Source organism: Triturus cristatus, chromosome 1_2 (genome assembly GCF_964204655.1).
Source record: "Triturus cristatus chromosome 1_2, aTriCri1.1, whole genome shotgun sequence".
Classification (NCBI taxonomy): Eukaryota; Metazoa; Chordata; class Amphibia; order Caudata; family Salamandridae; genus Triturus; species Triturus cristatus.
Window position 1 is genome coordinate 534,567,188 of NC_140580.1, and position 18,556 is coordinate 534,585,743.

The 18,556-nt window shown below is 42.6% G+C and overlaps 1 protein-coding gene across 2 annotated transcripts in view; it reads left to right on the forward strand.

Annotated features, from left to right (window-relative positions):
• Positions 1 to 18,556, forward strand: part of CRTAC1 (cartilage acidic protein 1) — a 1,509,269-nt gene that overhangs the window by 217,157 nt on the left and 1,273,556 nt on the right. For both annotated transcript variants that reach the window (XM_085606339.1, XM_085606342.1), the window contains exon 2: positions 48 to 247. In XM_085606339.1, coding sequence (XP_085462465.1) covers positions 48 to 247 — 200 coding nt within the window. The remainder of the gene's footprint in view (positions 1 to 47; positions 248 to 18,556) is intronic.

Below are 18,556 nucleotides of genomic sequence, written 5' to 3' on the forward strand. Positions count from 1 at the left end.
GTGTCAATTAAATGAGAGACTTAAGCAGCGTGTTAATTTGATTTTAGATGTCAAAGATGCTGGTACTGCTGTGGCTGTGGTCCATCTCACCCCTGTGTGGGGCCACCCAGCGGTCTGAGCCCATGTTCACTTCCGTGACCAGCACTGTCCTGCCACCAGATTATGACAGCAACCCTCCACAGCTCAACTACGGTGTGGCTATCACTGATGTGGACAATGATGGAGACTTTGAGATTGTTGTAGCTGGGTGAGTATTTTCTGCTTATTACCCTAATTCTTGGAGGGGGTCGATGATGTATGTGGATTTTGGGAATTTGTTCATTAGGACTATACATATGTCAGTATAATCGACACCACCCTCTAGTGTGCTGTTTTTGCAGCCATATGCATTATTTTAAATGGTTATTAATTGTATTATCCAATTGATTGATACAGAACTAGATCGACCACTGGATGGTCAATATAAATATATATAGGTAACTAAAGATTTTCCAAATCTCAACTCCACATCTTAGGACAAAGTTGTTTGCCTTTAGATGCTTACATTGTTCATGTAGTGGTGGTTGATATTTTGCAGTCAGTTTTCTTGTAGGTATTTATTTAGGACCTTGATATTCTGAGATACAACCATGTTTTGTTCCTCACAAATGACATCCATGATTGTGTGAGTAGCTGCAGCTGACAGAAGGAATGATATATGGGTTTAAGTATCAGGCATAGTGCAAATTGTATAGCACATGTACAGCTAAAATGTAGAGTTTAGTTGCCACAGTACTAATCTTTACTGGCAATACTTTGGGACAGGTGTAAACTCGCTTACACATAAGCAGGTACAGATTCTATGTAAACAAAGTATGTTAAAATAGAGTTAGGTCAAATACCAAAATGTGATTATAGAATAAGTTGAAATAAACATTCAAAATTCGTATCGCCAAAACATATGACAGGTAAAAACTGCCCACGATAGCCAGGATTACCTACTCTTGACATGCACTCGGCAATCTGATATGCAGGATTGTACTTTATCAGTTCTTAAATCTGGGGGCCATAAGCAAATAATGAAAACAAGACAGTATTCAAAGTCAAAACCATGAATGTTTCTTCAAAATTAAGAATCATTACAGAAAGCAGAAGGGTAGAGAGTCAGTTTAAATCACCATTAAAACAAATTAAGTATATAGTCAGATGACAGACTGTCATAGAGTCTACCTTCAATACATCGAGCAAAAGGTCTGGCAATCAAAAACATACTAGGTACATAATTAAATAGAAGACATACATTGGGACTGCTTGGGATGAAAGCAAAGAAAGGTATGTCACACGTCCCACATTAGGCACATTTTATAGGTTCAGAGGAGAAAAAAACGAGTTTTTAGCATCGTGTGAAGTAGCAACATAGAGCCGAACTAATAAAGTGGCATGCCATAAAATTGCAGAAATGGTGTTACATAATACAGGCTACTCTAGAGATCAACTGAATATTAATAGGCAATTATCTCTTTTACTCCACATACAAGGGAAATTACGTTGCACGACTGAACGATTAACAAACCATTTATATGAATAATCAGATAGTGGTGGCTGCTTTAATTATTTAGCATTATGAGAAGATCTTACATGGCTTCCTTTGAAGCGCACCTTAGATACAGTGTGAGAATCTGCACCACAAAACAGATCCTAGTTCAACTATTTTCTGTTAATGGAAAAAACATATCGATTTCATTTACATCTTTACACTGACTACCTCAGTAGTATTGCCTTCATATGCACTTCTTGCTCTGTTTTTTAATTCATATAATTATTTTATCTCCGTCACTTCTGCGGCAGTAATGTTTCTTGTATGCTCAACCGAGTCTCCCATCTTCCAGCCTTGTCCAACAATTTCTACTTGATGTGGTGGCTCTAGGAGTATTCTTCGGATGCCAAATTTCTACCTAGTGCACCATTTTTGCATCTTAAGGAATGTCCTTTTCTGCAGGATCTCTCCAGTCTTTCAGCTCATGCAGTGGAGCTTGTCTTCATTGAACCCACACGTTACATAAGCCTCCATTTTGGGATTCAGGTTCTACACTATCTTCAGTCTATCTTTATTGACTGGGATGATTGATAACACAAGCTTTACTTTTTTCTTGTTAGTATCTTTTACTTTGCATATAATAGTCTCCTTATTGTCCCCATCACTTTGTCATATACTTTAGCTACTTTTACTTAACTAAACATAACTCTGAGAGCACTCTCCTTTTTTTCTTATATGCTTGACTATGAAAAAGGCTGCAGGGAATATTACGATTTTTGTTTAGTTGCATAAACACTACTATCTATTTTAGTTATTTTTTTTAAATGTAAATCGTTTCTAATAGGATCAAAAATACAAGAGGCACATCCATGTAATAGAGAAAACACACAGACAAAAGCATGGCCACAAACAAATACACCTTTGTGAGGGGAGGGCAACTCAACAAATACTAGCAGACTCTCGGAGGTAATGACCATACCTCAGTAAGGGTTTGTCTAAGAAGAAACTGAGTTTTTTTTTTACAAGCCCCCTGCGCCACTGGCACGTCACTTTTTCCACATATTAAAATAGACACAACGGCGGTGCAAGGGGCTTGTAAATAAGCCCCCCAGTTTTTAAGAAAACATTTGACACGGATTCTGGCCTGCCAACTTTCAGATACATATCTCTATGTGAGTGGAGGGGTTTAGGGTGGGGAGGCTTAAAGGGGGGTGGGGGGGAGTTTGGAGTAGAGATGGCCCTAGAGTAAATTATTCTCATGAGTCATGAAAGGGTCGGGCAATGGAAACGGGAAGGAGTTGTGTGACTCCCTCACCCCCCCCCCCCCCCCCGCCAGCCCCCAAAGGAAAAATAAATGCAAAAAAATTGCTTCAGAGGCTGCTGCAGATGTCCTGGGGAGGTTCCCATGCTGAGTGGACGTCAGATGCGTGATCCTCCAAACACAAGCTTGAAACTCACTCTGAGCAAGGGTTTCCAGCTCGCTTTATCTCCTTCCATGTGATATTGGCTCCTCACTGGGAGACTGCGTGAGCAGATCCGATATTGAAGCAAGGGAGGGACAAGTCAAAGGGGAGAAGGAAAGAAAAAGAGAAAGACGGAAAAACATTTGCAAAGAGAGAAAGCAGGGAGGGAAAAGATCCTGCAGAAGTGAGAGAGAATGTCAGGAAATGTAGGTGATGGATTTAAGAGTCATGACGTGTGTCACCACGACTATAGGGCATTTTTATTCATCACTCCGACCTTTGCTGGTGCCTGCCGCAGGCTTCTGGACAAAGCTATGGGCCTCAGCACGTATTCTTTACAAATTAAGTACTACTAATAAGCATGTGTGCTGTTGTAGAATAACTAGTAGGGATGCATGCTGTGGCACAGTAACTGTTGGAATTCATTCTGTGGAACAGTTATAGGAATGTGTGCTAATAGGCATGCACGCAGTATACAATACCCAGTAAGCATGGCTGCTGTGACACAGAAATAGCCATGCATGCTGTGGCACAATAGCTAAAAAGCATAAATGCTGTGTCACAAACTAATAGTTGTGCATGCTGTGGCACAATAAATAATATGCATGAATGCTGTGGCACCGAAATAGCCATGCATGCTGTGGCGTGGCACAATAACTAATAGGCATAAATGCTGTAGCATTTAATAGGCATGCATAAAGTGGCCAAATAAGTATTAGGTATCAATGCTGTTGTACAGTAGCTAATAGGCACGAATACTCTAGCACAATAACTGATAGATATCGATTCCGCGACACAGTGACTGATTCCGAGGCATTCTGTGGCACAATCTCAGATGAAGAAGTGTTCAGTGACATCATAAAAGATGGGCTGGAATTCTGTAGTGCATTGACTCATGGCCAACCATGCAATGCCACAGAGTGCACGCTTCTGATAGTTGTTCTTTGGCACTGTAACTGATGAATTATCTTGGTATCTTCTCCAAAAAATGTACATTGCATTTGTGTTCAAAACGTTTACTCTATTACATGTCCACGTCCTCTGTACAGCTATTGCCAAGAAGTGATGTCAGAAAGCCATTCTATTGGATCAATACTTGCAATGGACAGATTCAAGTGTATTTAACTTCAGGGGAATAGCACTTCTGAGACCTACGAACAGTTTTGAATTATTGCATTATTTGCAGATCTTTCTTTCGGCGCGGTCTCATAGTTGCATTGCTTTTAGTTCATATATTTGGAAATACTGGTTTCCATGTAGTGGTATGCTGCAAAAGAAGACCTCCATTTCAGATGCGGCCAGTACTGCATAGAGGTGCGGCAGGGGAGGGGGAACACAAAAAAACCAAGTATAAATAAAGAAAGTAAAACTTACCTGCTCCGATGGCCGCCGCCTTGCTCCTGATCCTCGTGTCCTTGTCAGGAGCCTGCTGCACACTACTCAGGCTCCTAGCTCCCCACCCCAGTGCTGTTCACATGCTGGGAATGCTATTCACAATATGTGAGCAGCCCTGGGATTGGTCTGAGTACCTTGGTTCGGCGCTCAGACATAGACTGGGAGCTTGTGTCAGTTTCTTCACCCAGCTGCACAACACAGCTAGGTAGAGAAAGGCTAAGTGCGTATGAAGGGGTTTGGCTGTCCCCTGAGGGCCGGCCAAACCTGCATGCACATTTGGCAGTGCCCAGCATCCCCCCTCCTCCCTGGTGCTGCAGCTTCAGTTTGGAGGCTATGCCCCTCCCTCGGCTCGCAGCCTTCTGGGCTAAAAATAAAATGATAATAAAAATGTTTTATTATCATTTTATTTATGTTCTTTGCCTCTTCTGGCTTTCAGTGTGGGGGGGGGGGGGCACTCCTCCACCATAACAAAGGAGCCACCCCCTGCTCCTTTAACATAGTGGTCTTGTTGCACTCAGGCAGTGGCTTCAAGACTTTTGAAACCCCTGTGATTTGGGTCAAATGTCACTGATATCCCTTCTCCTAAAATTAGAATGCAGGTATCCTATATCTAAAAATTGTAATGTGCACCTGTCCACCCTGTAGGTGCCAGGCAGGAAATTATAATAGTGGTCAAGGTGTCTAGACATTATTTTGTCTGAGGTTCACGTAGGCTTCACTCACTCACTCTCTGTTCACTAGAGGTGGGCGAGCCACTGAAAGCTCGAGCCTGACTCGAGCCCCAAGGTTGGTTCTGACTCAATTCCAGGCCCTGTTAGAACCTCAAGTCCATAACGAGTTGAGCTTTCAAGTGGATTCTGCCTAGTGGCGGCTCCTCAAGTAAGGCGAAGGAGCATTGCCTCACTGCTTTTCAGCAGTGAAAGAAAAAATACATTGATTATAACTCAAAGTTATCATTTTATTTTTTCTTGTATCGGGTGCTGCAGCTTTGCGAGGCGGGCGGGTCTGCTCTGGTGGAAGAAAGAAAGTCTATGACACCCTTTTTCAATAATTGAATTATTTCAATTTTATTTAAAATTGCTTTTGTTTTTTTGAAATTCATAGAAATTATTTTAAATATACTTCAACATTTCATAAAGCAATAATGATAATACAAAACATTTTCAATCCATCCAATCAGACCATACATGATACAAACTGACCACACTCTCTTTTACATTCCTTAACACTACTATCGTACCTGATTCACAGCATTTGTCACCCACACTATAGATCAGCTATACACCATAGCCTCATCCTGGCTAATAATACCTGTACAATCAATTGAAAAAGCCAGAGGTAACAACCAAACAACAAAAGAATTTAGACAAAAGTCTTTCAGGCGCAGTAATACACTACATATACAACTCTTTAAATCTACAACCATTTCACAGTGCTCAAAAGCAATCACTATTTTACACAAGTTTGTTTGGTACATCAAACGCAAGATCGACGCGTTCCGAACCCACTCCTTTAGGGGTTCTCCTCAGGACCACAATAGCTCTTATAACGTATGATTGACTCCAATATTTCATGAAAGCATATCTATGAATACGTTTGGAAAGTCTCAGCATTTGGATTGCATGTGGCGTATCTCAGAATTCCGTCATTGTATCACGGCCCTCCGTCATAGGAAAGAACCACTCCGTGGTTGTTTTTTTTCAATGGACTAATCTCCAGCAGTCTTTAATTTTGGATTACACTTCCACGTTGCGCTCGCGTCGCGCGCTTCAAGCCATTTCCGTAAGGCTTACGGAAATGTCTAAATTCTTTTGTTGTTTGGTTGTTACCCCTTGCTTTTTCAATTGATTGTACAGGTATTATTAGCCAGGATGAGGTTATGGTGTATGGCTGATCTATAGTATGGGTGACAAATGCTGTGAATCAGGTATGTTAGTAGTGTTAAGGAATGTATAAGAGAGTGTGGTCAGTTTGTATCATGTATGGTCTGATTAGATGGATTGAAAATGTTTATTATTATCATTATTGCTTTATGAAATGTTGAAGTATATTTAAAATAATTTCTATGAATTTCAAAAAAAACTAAAGAAAGTTTAAATAAAGTTGAAATAATTAAATTATTGAAAAAGGGTGTCATAGACTATATTTCTATGCACCAGTCAATTGAAGATTTGATATAGTATCAGTATTGGCAATTGGTTGTTGTGTTGTATTTAAGGCTCAGCCTTACTGATTGGAGCCAAGGCCCATTCTTGTTCCTTGGCTCTGGTGTAAGAGCAGGGGAGGGGAGTAGTGGTTTTACTCCCTCTGTGTGTGTGAATGTTTGGCCAGCCATCTCAGGCTGGCCAAACATGTATGTCCACATAGCATGATCTCTACCCAGGCTGCAATACAGCCTGGGTGAAGAACATGCCCAGGCCCCCCAGTCCCCACCTGAGCGCTGAACCACGGCGCTCAGATCAATCTCAATGCTGCTCTGGAGCATTGTGAATGGCTCAGGGGAGCCTGGGTGCTTCCTGGGTCCTTCTTGTTCTGGCCAGAAGAATGAGTGGAGCAATACGATGAGAAGGACGCAGCGATACGGACAGGAGGTAAGATTTATTACATTTTTTATTTACCCCCTTTCCCTGGCCCGCCTCCCCGCCACCCCGATCAGTGCCAGCTGCCACTGCTTCTGCCTGCCACCCTTTCCCTACCCAGAATGTGGTATTGCCAGAGCTGCTGACTTTGGAAATGGGGAACCAGATCCTGTGATTCTGGGCAAATCACTTCAACTCCCTGTGCCTAAAACACATAAAGCACTCAAATACCTTAGGTCGAGTTTGCGTTATATAAAAATGCACAAAGAGTCAAAAACAAAGTCTTAACATAAAAAAGGAAAGACAAATAGATACCCATTTAGTGGCTGATTTGTATAAAGTGAAATCAGAAAATCTAAATAAAACACACCTTCCCTGCTTTGGGCGATCGTAGGGAAATATTTTATTTCAATGAAACTTTTACATTATCGCGTATGTGAGTTCAGAATACCAGTTGCATAAAAACCCATGGTGTTTGAATAATAGACTATAACGTTGCTTTATAATAATCTGGAAGCAAAAGACACACAGATGATGGGCGGAATGCAGAGCAAATCAAACATTCACCCCCAGTCAAGAGATCTGGGTTAAATCTATCGTTCTTTTGCTCACCATGCCACCCCAGTTTGGACCCAGCCATATGCAAATTAGTCTTGACCCTATGCCTCATGGGAACAGTCCACCCGAACTGCCAAGTCAGGTCCTTCCTGGACCAGAAACAAGCATCCTAGGACCGGTTTCAGTTATCACCCCTCATCAGCCAGGCTGGCTTGTATCTATTGGCACAGTGAGCACAGTACACATCTTGGCATACCCCTCCCACTTAGGGTGACTAATGCAAAAAGAACAGATGTTCCTTTTGCAAGTGTCTTGCCACTTAGGTTAGTAATGGTTCATGTTTAAAAACTATCATTTTTAATAAGTACTTCTCTGCCGAACTAAAATGTGACGTATTCATGTCAAAGCTTCCACTTGTCAAAGGAGTATACTTTTTGAATTTTGAAGAGAGATTATCAATTTTTTTTAGACCTTTGTTGTTGTATAATTTACATAGCAAACATTTTCAGGGCACAGCTCGTTCACAGGTTCTAAGTGCCGAGCAAGACTCGGCTCTCCCTGTTAATTTGTTAGCGCTCATCTCCACTGTGCATGGTTCCTTTATAGCTGCCTGATCTGTTATTAGATCTGACACTACCCATACCCTGGTGTTGGCAGGCTGCACATGACTTGTTGGGCATAGTGGAGGAACGCAAAATGACCGGGCCCCCTTGCAGAATGTAACAGGGGGCTTCTGAGTCTCACATGAGGCCCAGATATTCACTGGCCTTAGTTTGCATGGGGGCACCATAAAATGTTGGGCTCCTTAAAGTGTTAGAGCCTACCTTGGCCCCTTGGCTGCAGGGGCCTGAGTTGCGCTCCTGATTGGATGCAAATGTGCTGATCACGAGTATTTACTGCATTTTGTGTGACATATTCTTAAGTATTTGTTTTTGGCTTTCTCAGAGAGAGTGGGGATTTCAGCACGAATCTGAATTGATTATGCACTTTTCCGCGAATGATTTATGGAGGGTTACTTTCATCTAAAATCTATCTGCAAGTGAGGTGCGACAATAACGTTGCTTCCGCCTCGGGAACTGGTGTTACATCAGTTGTGGGGCGCCAGCAACCTCGGGTGTGAGCGTGAATAGCAAGTCGTGCACTTTCACATGAAACGCAAGGAGGCCGTCTCACAATCTGGCACCATAATCACAGTTGAATTTGTTTTTTATTTCTGAGTCGGCGACACAAGTTAATAATTGGAGAAGGGAGTTGAGGTAATGATGTAAAATAGCCTTGTGTGATGAGGCGCCTGTACGTCCACTGATTGGAAGCAAGCGCTAGCTCATAAACTCTGCTTTGTGACTGGTTAGCCATGATTTATGAAGCAGGGTGGCAAGTATTTTAGCTGTGAAACTGCAGGAGGGCTGAGAATTTGAATGAAATAGAGTAGTACACCTTCCTTTGTTTAAAAGGCAGCCTCAGGCAGGTATGAATGGAGGTGGGAAACGAAGTTTGATACGCTGCGGAGGCGAGGTCTGCAGCCCAGCTGCTCCTAGAAACACAATCAGAGCATTTGCAGTCTCCTCCTATGCTCCTGAGGTGTGTCCCACAGTGTGTGCATTCAAATGTGCGCGCGAGCATGTGCGCCTTTGTCCCTCCGGCCAGCTGTGCTCCAGTAGTCTGCCTGCTTGAGAGTCAACAGCTGTGCCCTCGCGCTGGCGCCTTCCGTGCGAATGGCTCTGACTTCAAATGTTCCCCGTTTCATTCCCTCTCTTCTAATAGGTTGGCAAGATCACACGTTAATTGCAACACGGAAAAACAGCACCTGCGCTACCATGTGTAGGGGCAGTGTTCTGTATGTTGAAAAATTCCTCTCCAGATATAATTATAGGAATAAGGACCATAGAAGGAACATTAAAATGTGCAATAGCGAAATTCACTGGAAAACCCACATAGGGCAGATCACCATCCCACATTTTTCAATCAACAAGCCAAAACAAGCAACAGCATCCTGAACAGAGAAGAATACCAATGGGTCATTGACCTGGTCATGATAAGGCAAGGGTTCTGTGATCCCTATCCTGAACGAGACCATTGCAGCAAATTCGCCTTTTCTGCATGGTCATACCATATATTTTGCATTTTTCTGTTTTAGATGCCTTTTGAACTCTTTGCACTTTACCACTGTTAAACATCGGTAAAGTGCCCATGCTTTTGCCTCTAAATCATGGCTGTACATCAGAACTCCCTGTTATTCCAATTTAACTTCTCAATAAGTACATTGTAAATGTAACACCTATGTAAATGTCATACATGTACTGCAGTATTATTATTATTATTATTAGGATTTGTATGGCGCAGCGAATCATTCCCACGGGGATCTCTCGGCACCTGGGTGGCAGACAACAAATTGAAAGTGGTCATTAAAACATCCAGGTTTTGAGCTGTTTCTTGAACTGTACCAGTTTAGAGCCGGCTCAGATCTCATCTGGCAGGCTGTTCCAGTGGGTGGGGGCTAGATGGGAAAAGGCGCGACCGCCCATTTTAGCTTTCCTGATTCTCCACGTGCAGAGCAGTTTCCGGTTACTCGATCTCAATTGACGCACGGGGATGTAAGGTTTTAATTTTTTTATTAGGTACGCATGGCCCGTCCCCTGAAGTGATTTAAACACTATACACAGGAGCTTAAAGACTGCTCTCTTCCTAATAGGGAGCCAATGCAATTGTCGCAAAAGAGGTAGTGAGGGGGTACATGCAGGTTTATAAAGAGCAAGACGTGCTGCTGTATTTTGGACAATTTACAGCCTTGCTAGTAAATCTTCCCTCGTTCCTACTAGTAGCGAATTCCCATAGTCTAGTCTACTGACTAGAAGCGCCTGTATGCATTTGCTACCACCCATATGTATGAGAAAAATATATTCCTGCCAGGAGCACCACTGTGCTCTGGCTTGGTTGTGGTTTAAATGCACTGCATTGACACATGGCAGGGAAACATGCCTTTGCCAACTAGGAAAAGCATATTTTTATATATTCACAAGACATCTTTAAAATTGCCCTGTACGCCCACAGGTTGCTAATATATGAAACTAGGGCACACTACATACTGCAGCTAGTGTGTCCTCACAGTGAAATAAAACCCCAAACCTATTTCACTATGTAGGCCAGGCTCGATTGTTTGTCCTGTGTGGGATTAAAATATTTATTTTCCACCTTCACTTAGGAATGGGCTAGAAAAATGCTTCAAAATTATATCCTTCTTAGTTTTGAATTTCAAACTAAATAATGAAGTCAGAATATTGATAGCTTGAGTAGGAAAATAACTTTGTAAAAATGTACTGTAGGCTACCTGAGTCAGAACTGGTTTTAAACCTGTTGTGTCACTCATCATACATTCAGTGCTGGAATACACATCCTTGGTGAGGAGAATGTATACCTCTGACTTGCCTCTGGGCCAATGAATGGCAAATTGATGCTAACTGCTGACTACGTAACTGGGATTAGCTATCTGGGAGTCAATAGAAACAGGTGACAAAATGCATGGCAGCGTTCGCACTACCTCTTCTGACTTGGATATTCCATGGAGAGCTACTACTATTCATTTGCAGGATCCTCCTAGATACCGGTCCCCAGTCACAGAAGGAGGAAAGACAGTACTGCCACCTATCATGCTTCCAGAGCTGGAATACACATCTTTGGCTGGGAAAATAAATAACCCTAGCTCAGAAGAAAATGACTTTCTTCTGGGCCCAAGAATGGCACGTGGGTATTAACTTCCACATAGCTAATTCCTGCTAAGTGGTCAACAGTTAACAGGAACAGTTGGCAGAATAAAGGACGGCTTCTGCACAACTTCTTTTGACTTGAATATATCTTTGAGGGTTTCTTTTCTTCATCTTCAGACCCTCCTAGACAGTGAGGTCTCAGCCACAGTAACAAGGAAAATCAGTTTTAAAATTGTTGGAGGAGTGGCCAAGAAGCTAAAGACAGGCCTGCCTGGTGGCAGCTGGGAACCTCCTCTTGAAACAGGGACACCTGTGTAATTTGACTGTAAGGTAAAGAAGATGTGCTTCAAAAGGAGGTGGGGACTGCAAGAAAATCGTTAGGATTGGGTAGAAGAAGTCCTCCATGCACTGGCTAGTTGGCAGGATAAATCTGTCACTTCCATCACCACCTTCTGAGAACATTCCTGGGCAGGTACAACTCCATCTGAAGAAGAAGGCCTGACGGAAGAAGAATCCTGTCTTCATTCTCCTGCTGGAAGAAAAGGACTCACACAAGGACTGAGGGACTATTGATTCCTGCTGACACATCGGGACTAGAACTGCTGTCCAACAGTCAAGTGGTTGACCTCCTGTTTACCTGCTTCAGGGACACAAAAAGCAGAAGGATTACTGATGGCAAGAGGGTTCAGGTGACTAAAGAAGACTAGATCCTGCAGGAGATCTGTCTGGAGAGGTACTCCCCCAGTAGGATACTAAATCCAAAGGTAAAACCCTTAACGGGGTTAGTCCTCTGGGGGTATCTGAACTCCACTTGATTGTGGTCAGCCTGTAAAGGTGCATTGGTCACAATCCACAGGAACCTGTTGTTTTTGCCACAATGAGTCACTTTTTCTAGGTGCTGGGTGCTTTGGGCCCTAAATCTTTAAAAATCCATATCTCTGTTTCTCCTTAACCTATTTTGATGATCTTCATGTCTTTGTGCTCATTATATTGTTCTCTATTTGGGAAATCTATTGTGTTGTGTTAGTCACTTTAAAATTGTTGCTGCTTCTAAGCACTCACTTCTCTGGGTATTGTCTGCTACTTTATGCCAAAGCTACCAGGGGCTGAGAAGAGATTCTCTAAGAACTGTCTTTTGACCTAATCAGGGTGGGTTGGTTTATTGAGCTGGCAAGTGTGCCCCTTTCTCAAAAAATGAATACCAATTCTGACAACACTATGCAAGTATAGTGGACATAGAAAGGAAAAATTATCAATGGCTATCATGTCAAGGTCTTTAGTGTTCTGTATTTCAAAACCAAACCCCAAACAACATAATGCTAAATGGCTTCCATGAAAAAGGAACCAGTGTTAAAGTTCCTGATGTGCCACTGGTAGCAGTTTAGCCAAAATAATCTCCATCAGGCCAGTTGGGATTTCTAGATTGGGCAGGAGGTTCTCAGCTGGGCAAGTGGATGGGAGGGCCTCTAATGCACCAGCAGGGTTGTATGCCACCCTTCACAAGTTGAAATAACTTCTTAACTGTGTGCACTGCATTCTGCTGAAAGGGTTATGCACAAAGTGTTATCAAGATGGCTTGATAGACATGTTGAATTATTTTCATATCAAGAATCTTTGCTTGCTGGTCTGACAGCATTCTATCTGCTGCCCATGGAGGACAGAAAACTAAAATATACCCTGAAATGCATATTAAGGGATTTAATGTGAACTTAAAACAGCTGAGGGCAATCTAAATACCTGACAGTTTTGGCATTCATGTCCTTACAGGTGTCACAATGTCACATCCTTCTCTCGGCTTCTTATGGGCATTTTGTGTTATAAAAATATTCAGACCTTGGTTCAGCTACAAGTATTCTGTGGTGTGTTTATGACATGAGCATTTGGTGCCCTTCCTTCCCTGTTTCCCAGTTTATACATGGACAAGATGGACTATTAAAGAATGCTGTTTCACCACCTTTACATCACTGCTCAGTAATAGAATTACCACATCGTGGGTGCATACTTTCATATTATAAAATGCAGCAGCCGATATTTTATAAATATTACTCTGCTCCTTTGATCAAAATGAGAAAACAGTCAACGACTAGCTATAAGACAACTCATTAATTATCACAATAGCCACTACTGCTTAATTTGTGCAGGTGATTGCTGGTGGAGGGCCCTAGCACACATATTTGGGCACCAGTAATTATTTTTAATCATCAGACTTTGACCCAGAGCAGTAGCGAAATATAGAAAAAGGAAAACAAAGGAGTTAGAGAAATACTGGAGATGTTTGCAAAGGGAGAAGGAGGGATGAAAAGTAACCTCCAAAAGTGCCACATTGAGACAGTAAGTTGTAGAGTGGTACAGGAAAGAGGTGTGAGGTGAAATCAAGACTAATCAGACTTGGGGCTTGATTTAGACTTTGGCTGAGAGGGTTTTCTGTTGCAATTGTGATAAAGTACTCCGTCAAAATGAAGTTCGCAATTGCGAGTCGCAATTAAGGAATCCTTAGGAATCGCTATTTTAATAGCGATTCCTACATGCATAGGCTTTTGAGAGTCCTTAATTGAGATTCCTTAATAATCGCAATTAAGGACTTGCAAAAGCTTTTCTTGATGCATGTGCCTGCAAATGAAGAAGTGGTGAAGACAACCACTGGTTCACAGAGTCAAGCTCAAGTTCACAGTGTGGATTCAGAAGGGGGTTGGAATTTTAAAAGCGTTGGGACTGGTGAAAATGGAGTCATAAAAGTCCCGATCAGTGGAAGCGAGAGTTATGGTGAAGAACCTGGTACGTCTACCAGTGGTGGTACATTCCAGTTTTAAGGCAGGGATCGGAGTGAAGAACTGTTGCAAAGGCACAGGCATGAGTGGCATCAAGGAGAAGTAATCTCTGATCCAAACAATGAAAAGTCAAATGAAGCCCCAGAGTAAGAAAACAATTTGTAGTGAGTTGCCCTGTTTAGTTTGGTCAAGGTTCATGTTCATTATTAAGTGAAAAAGCAGATGAAAGAGAGAAAACCGAAGACAATGAGTCACTGAAAAGAACCTGCAAAAGAAAACACTGTCAGGGAAAGAAACTAGGTAGACTAACGGCAATCAATGAAAATCCTAAAATAATTGAACTAGATTAAAAAACTAGTGGTAGTGAATTTCCTGTTGCTAAACAACCACTGAAGAAGAAAACACCAGACAAAAAGTACGCATCACCTGAGTGGGTATATCTAGCTATAGTGTCAAAAGAAGAAGAAGAGGCAGAGACTTAAAGCCCAATGAATCATTGTTAGCATTGTGTTGAAAGTAAGTTTGAAAGTGAATCAGAGGAAGTAGAAGAACCACCTTGAGAGGTTTGAGGACTGTGGAATCTGAGTTTGCGAGATAAATTAAATGAAGGAAATCTTGGTGAGAGCATGAACTGACAGCTTTTCAAAAGAAAAAAAGAGGCCACTTTTAAGATTTTATTTTTGATTATTGTTCTAAAGAAATATAAAAAGGAAAAAGATGATTGTTTTTAAAGAAAATGTTTGTTGATTTTGAAGTTTTGAGTTTCACAATCACAATTTTATCTTAATAGAGAATGGGGTAGAGCAGAAACTCAAATTATTGGTTTGTATGTGGCGTTAATGTTATTACTGTTTCTAGTTAGACCAGCATTGTGCTTACTATCTATGGTGGGACAGCCTCCACAAGGCTTCACTACAGTACATAATGAAGTGAAACATAACATGCATAATCGTAGGGAAAGTTTAGTTAGTGGATTTCAAGAGGACATTTATACTAAAATAATGCATGAATAGTAAGGAAAATGTGGTGGGTAGCTTCTAGCTGCTGGTTGGGGTAGCTTTGCTCCTCCCTCTTTCCCGCACATGAGACCACATGAATGGGGGGAAGCCAAACTGGGACCCTCTTATGCCTTTGGCTGCAGCAAGATGCAATATAAATACTTCTACAAATACCTAAGTATAGCCGCAGTAGGATCCTGCGAGCTGCCGTACATACCTGCCCTGGCTATGGTGATACTGCAGAGTACACATGGGCGGCCTTTGGAGAATAGCTCTGGCATGGTTTGTGAGCGCAACAGTAGCAGCAGTCATCAGCCATCACACTGGGTCCTGGAATCAGGATGACAGGCGCCCGCGACACAGCAAAGGCAGGCCATGGCAGGCTACCGAGGCTGAGCTCGGGAAATGCAGCATCAGTTCCTTCAAGGTGCCAGCAGATTTCATTATCGCAACTCTGAGATCAAGCATGGCAGCTGGTGATAGGGGCAGAAGCATGGTGGTTCCTCGGCTGGATGAGCACTGTGAGGGAACAGATGGAGCAGGTGGAACAGCAGTGTCAGCTAAAGACAGAAGCCTCAGTAATGCTACTGACGCCATAGATGTCTCGGAAGGTAGCGGAACCAATGACGAGGAGTGGCCCTTAGATCCGCATGGTGCTTCTATTGATGGCTTCCTGATGGTGGAGAGGTGTGGCAATGTGGTAAGCAACAATGCATCCTGTGGGACTGGCCAAAGTGTCAGTGATTGTTAAGGCCCACTAAGGAGGTGCGAGGAGCCCGGGGAGAGAGACGAATTTGGCGTTAAATGTAACTTGCACAAAAATTAAGAAGACAAGGCCTTCTCTTATTTTGTCTTTGAGGCACAAGAACAAGGCCTCGCTAGGGTAAAGGGTGGGACTGAGCTAGGAGCTAGATATTCTGATTTTCCCCATATTTTGGATGCAAGTAAGGAGAAATTTGATTTGAATGGAGTAACTTTGGTAAATATGGTTCCTGGGCCGTTTCAGTTGCAGGATTCCAGAGGCCCTTGTCTGACACAAGAAAGCAGGCTTGAACTCGATCATCCCTTAGATAGATTGAATGACAATACCTCTGCCTCCGCTCCCAAGTTGATTTCCCAAACTGGGCAAAGATGCTAATATCTTCTTAGTTGTATTATTTTAGAAAGCATTCCCTTCACCTGGCAGACTGGGACTATCAAATATATCCCCACACTGGATCCCTTGTCAACAGAAGGAGAATTAAGGAAGGAATCCTCAATACCCACGCCCGATATTGTTGTGTATCGGGAACTTTATACTGCAGCAGGAAGCTTATGCAAGATCTAAGCCCACCACCCTCGCATCGTGTGAGGTCTCGAACGTTTTTCTGCACTCTGATTTTTGCCGCAGCACTGTGGAGTTACATTGATGACTTCACAAACAGTTTTTGCCGATTCAGGAGCCGGGGGTGCAGGTTTACTTGCAGGAGCCTGCCAGACTCAAGCTACTCAAAGATGGGAAAGCATATATATGTGGAGATGATCAGGAGGCTAGAGACCTAATATTGAATTGGGCTAGAGGTGATGATTTAGCAAAGGGAGGTAGGCCTGCAGATCCAGAAGAAGCCAACACAATGGGTGGTGTGGAATAGGTCAGTAAATGCTGCAGGGACTGGAGCCAGTAACTGCAATAGGGGTGGTGAGAAGAGGACTGAGGCTCTATGCAGGGCTGTAGGTGTACCGGTAGGTACTTGGATAGTATAGTAAGTAAGTAAATCTTTATTCGGTTATAATCAGTAATAACCATAAAAGTAGATACACATAAAATAACAACTTACAAATGCAGTAAAACAATTTCCAAAATAGAAGCTATATCAAATACATAGCAGCATAATCATATACCAATCTGTACACTTTGAAGATAAATTCATCCGAGGTTTGCTCTATGTTTAAAAATACATTTTAAGAAGGTACTAACGGTTTTTGAAACTAGGGGATTATTCAAAAATTGCAAATATAGCATTGCGGGGCGACATCTATTGAAACCGAGAGCTCTAAGCAAGGGTATTAGCCATAGTTTACGGTGTGGAATGTAGTACTTACAGAAGAGGACTGTGTGCAGTGTTGATTGTTGTGATATTTCATCACAAGGGCACAAAATTAACGAGTCATCCCAGTAGTTTCTTGTAGGGAAGGCTACCAACCTATGAAAAGAGTTTAATCTAAAGCGTACTAGAAGGAACCGCTCAAATTGAGAGTCGACATAAGTCAAGTATGGTTCCATCTCCAAAGTAGTCATAACTGCCAAGGAGTGTTGGACAGATGGTTTGTTTATCTCCCTACTCAGCCGGAGTTCTTCCATATGAGACAAAGCCTTTGTTTTGAGGTCTTTCTTTGAGATCTCGGCAATTGATTCGGGGTTTGTATAATATTTGTCTAGACCCAGATCTGTAAGGAGGTTTTTTACGTACAACAACCATTCTATTTTTTTCACTTGCTCTAGAGACATACAATCTGCCACTATCTCTTTTGTAAGTGTATTTTTTGTTGCTGTCCAAATACGTCGCCACAACATTAGGGGCTGGATTTTTGCCAGATCCTCGATGTGAGGCATTCCAAGCTCAACGTGGCAGGCATAGGTGGAAGCCCGCTTAGGTGCCGTCAGGAGAAATCTCATAAACTTATTTTCTGCTGTCTGTAGTGGGGTTGTGTTTTTGTGCCCCCACAACCCTGCTCCATAAAGTGCGGTGGATTGACACTTTGCCTTATAAATGCGAAGGAGCTCTGCTGGTGGTCTCTTTCCCAGCTTTTGGGAAAATTTTATGAGAGCAATTGTTGCTCGCAATAATTGATGTTTACGAGCCTCAATTGCCGCTTTCCAGTTGAGTTTATCATCAATCATTACCCCTAGATAAGGATATTGGGAAGTCTGTTCTAACCTCCCTTTATCAAGGGATATAGTCTTCCCCCCTTTCTGTCTCTTGCCTGCTCTCATTACATAAGTTTTTTTTATATTTATTTTCAGATCCAAACTACCCATAAACCTAGCATATCTATCCAGTGCTTTTTGCAGTTCCCGCGGGGTGCGTGCCAAAATCACTGCATCATCCGCGTAGAGGAGTGCAGGGACTGGACGATTGTTTACTCGAGGGAGGTCCTGGCAGCCTCTCAGCATCTCTGCCTCGAGGCCATTAGTATAGAGTGAAAACAAGAAGGGGGCCAGGACGCAACCCTGTCTAACGCCCCGCTCCACCTTAAATGATTCTGATACTTCTCCTCGTGTTCCAAAACGAACCCTAGAGGAAGCATCAGAATACAGTGCACGGAGGAGGTTTATAAGAGTTGGATCGATACCTATATCCGTAAGAACTGCCCAGAGTTTTTGGTGGGAAACGCAGTCGAAGGCTGCCGAAAGGTCGACATAGACCATATAGAGCCTTCCTTGCTTTGCCGACACGTACTTTCCCAATATGAGGGCAAGATTCAAGGCCTGTTCCGTGGTTCCAAAACCCTCCCTGAAGCCATATTGGATATCGGATAGTATTTTTTGGTCATCCGCCCATTCCTGTAGACGTTGGAGAAGGACTCTCCCCAGT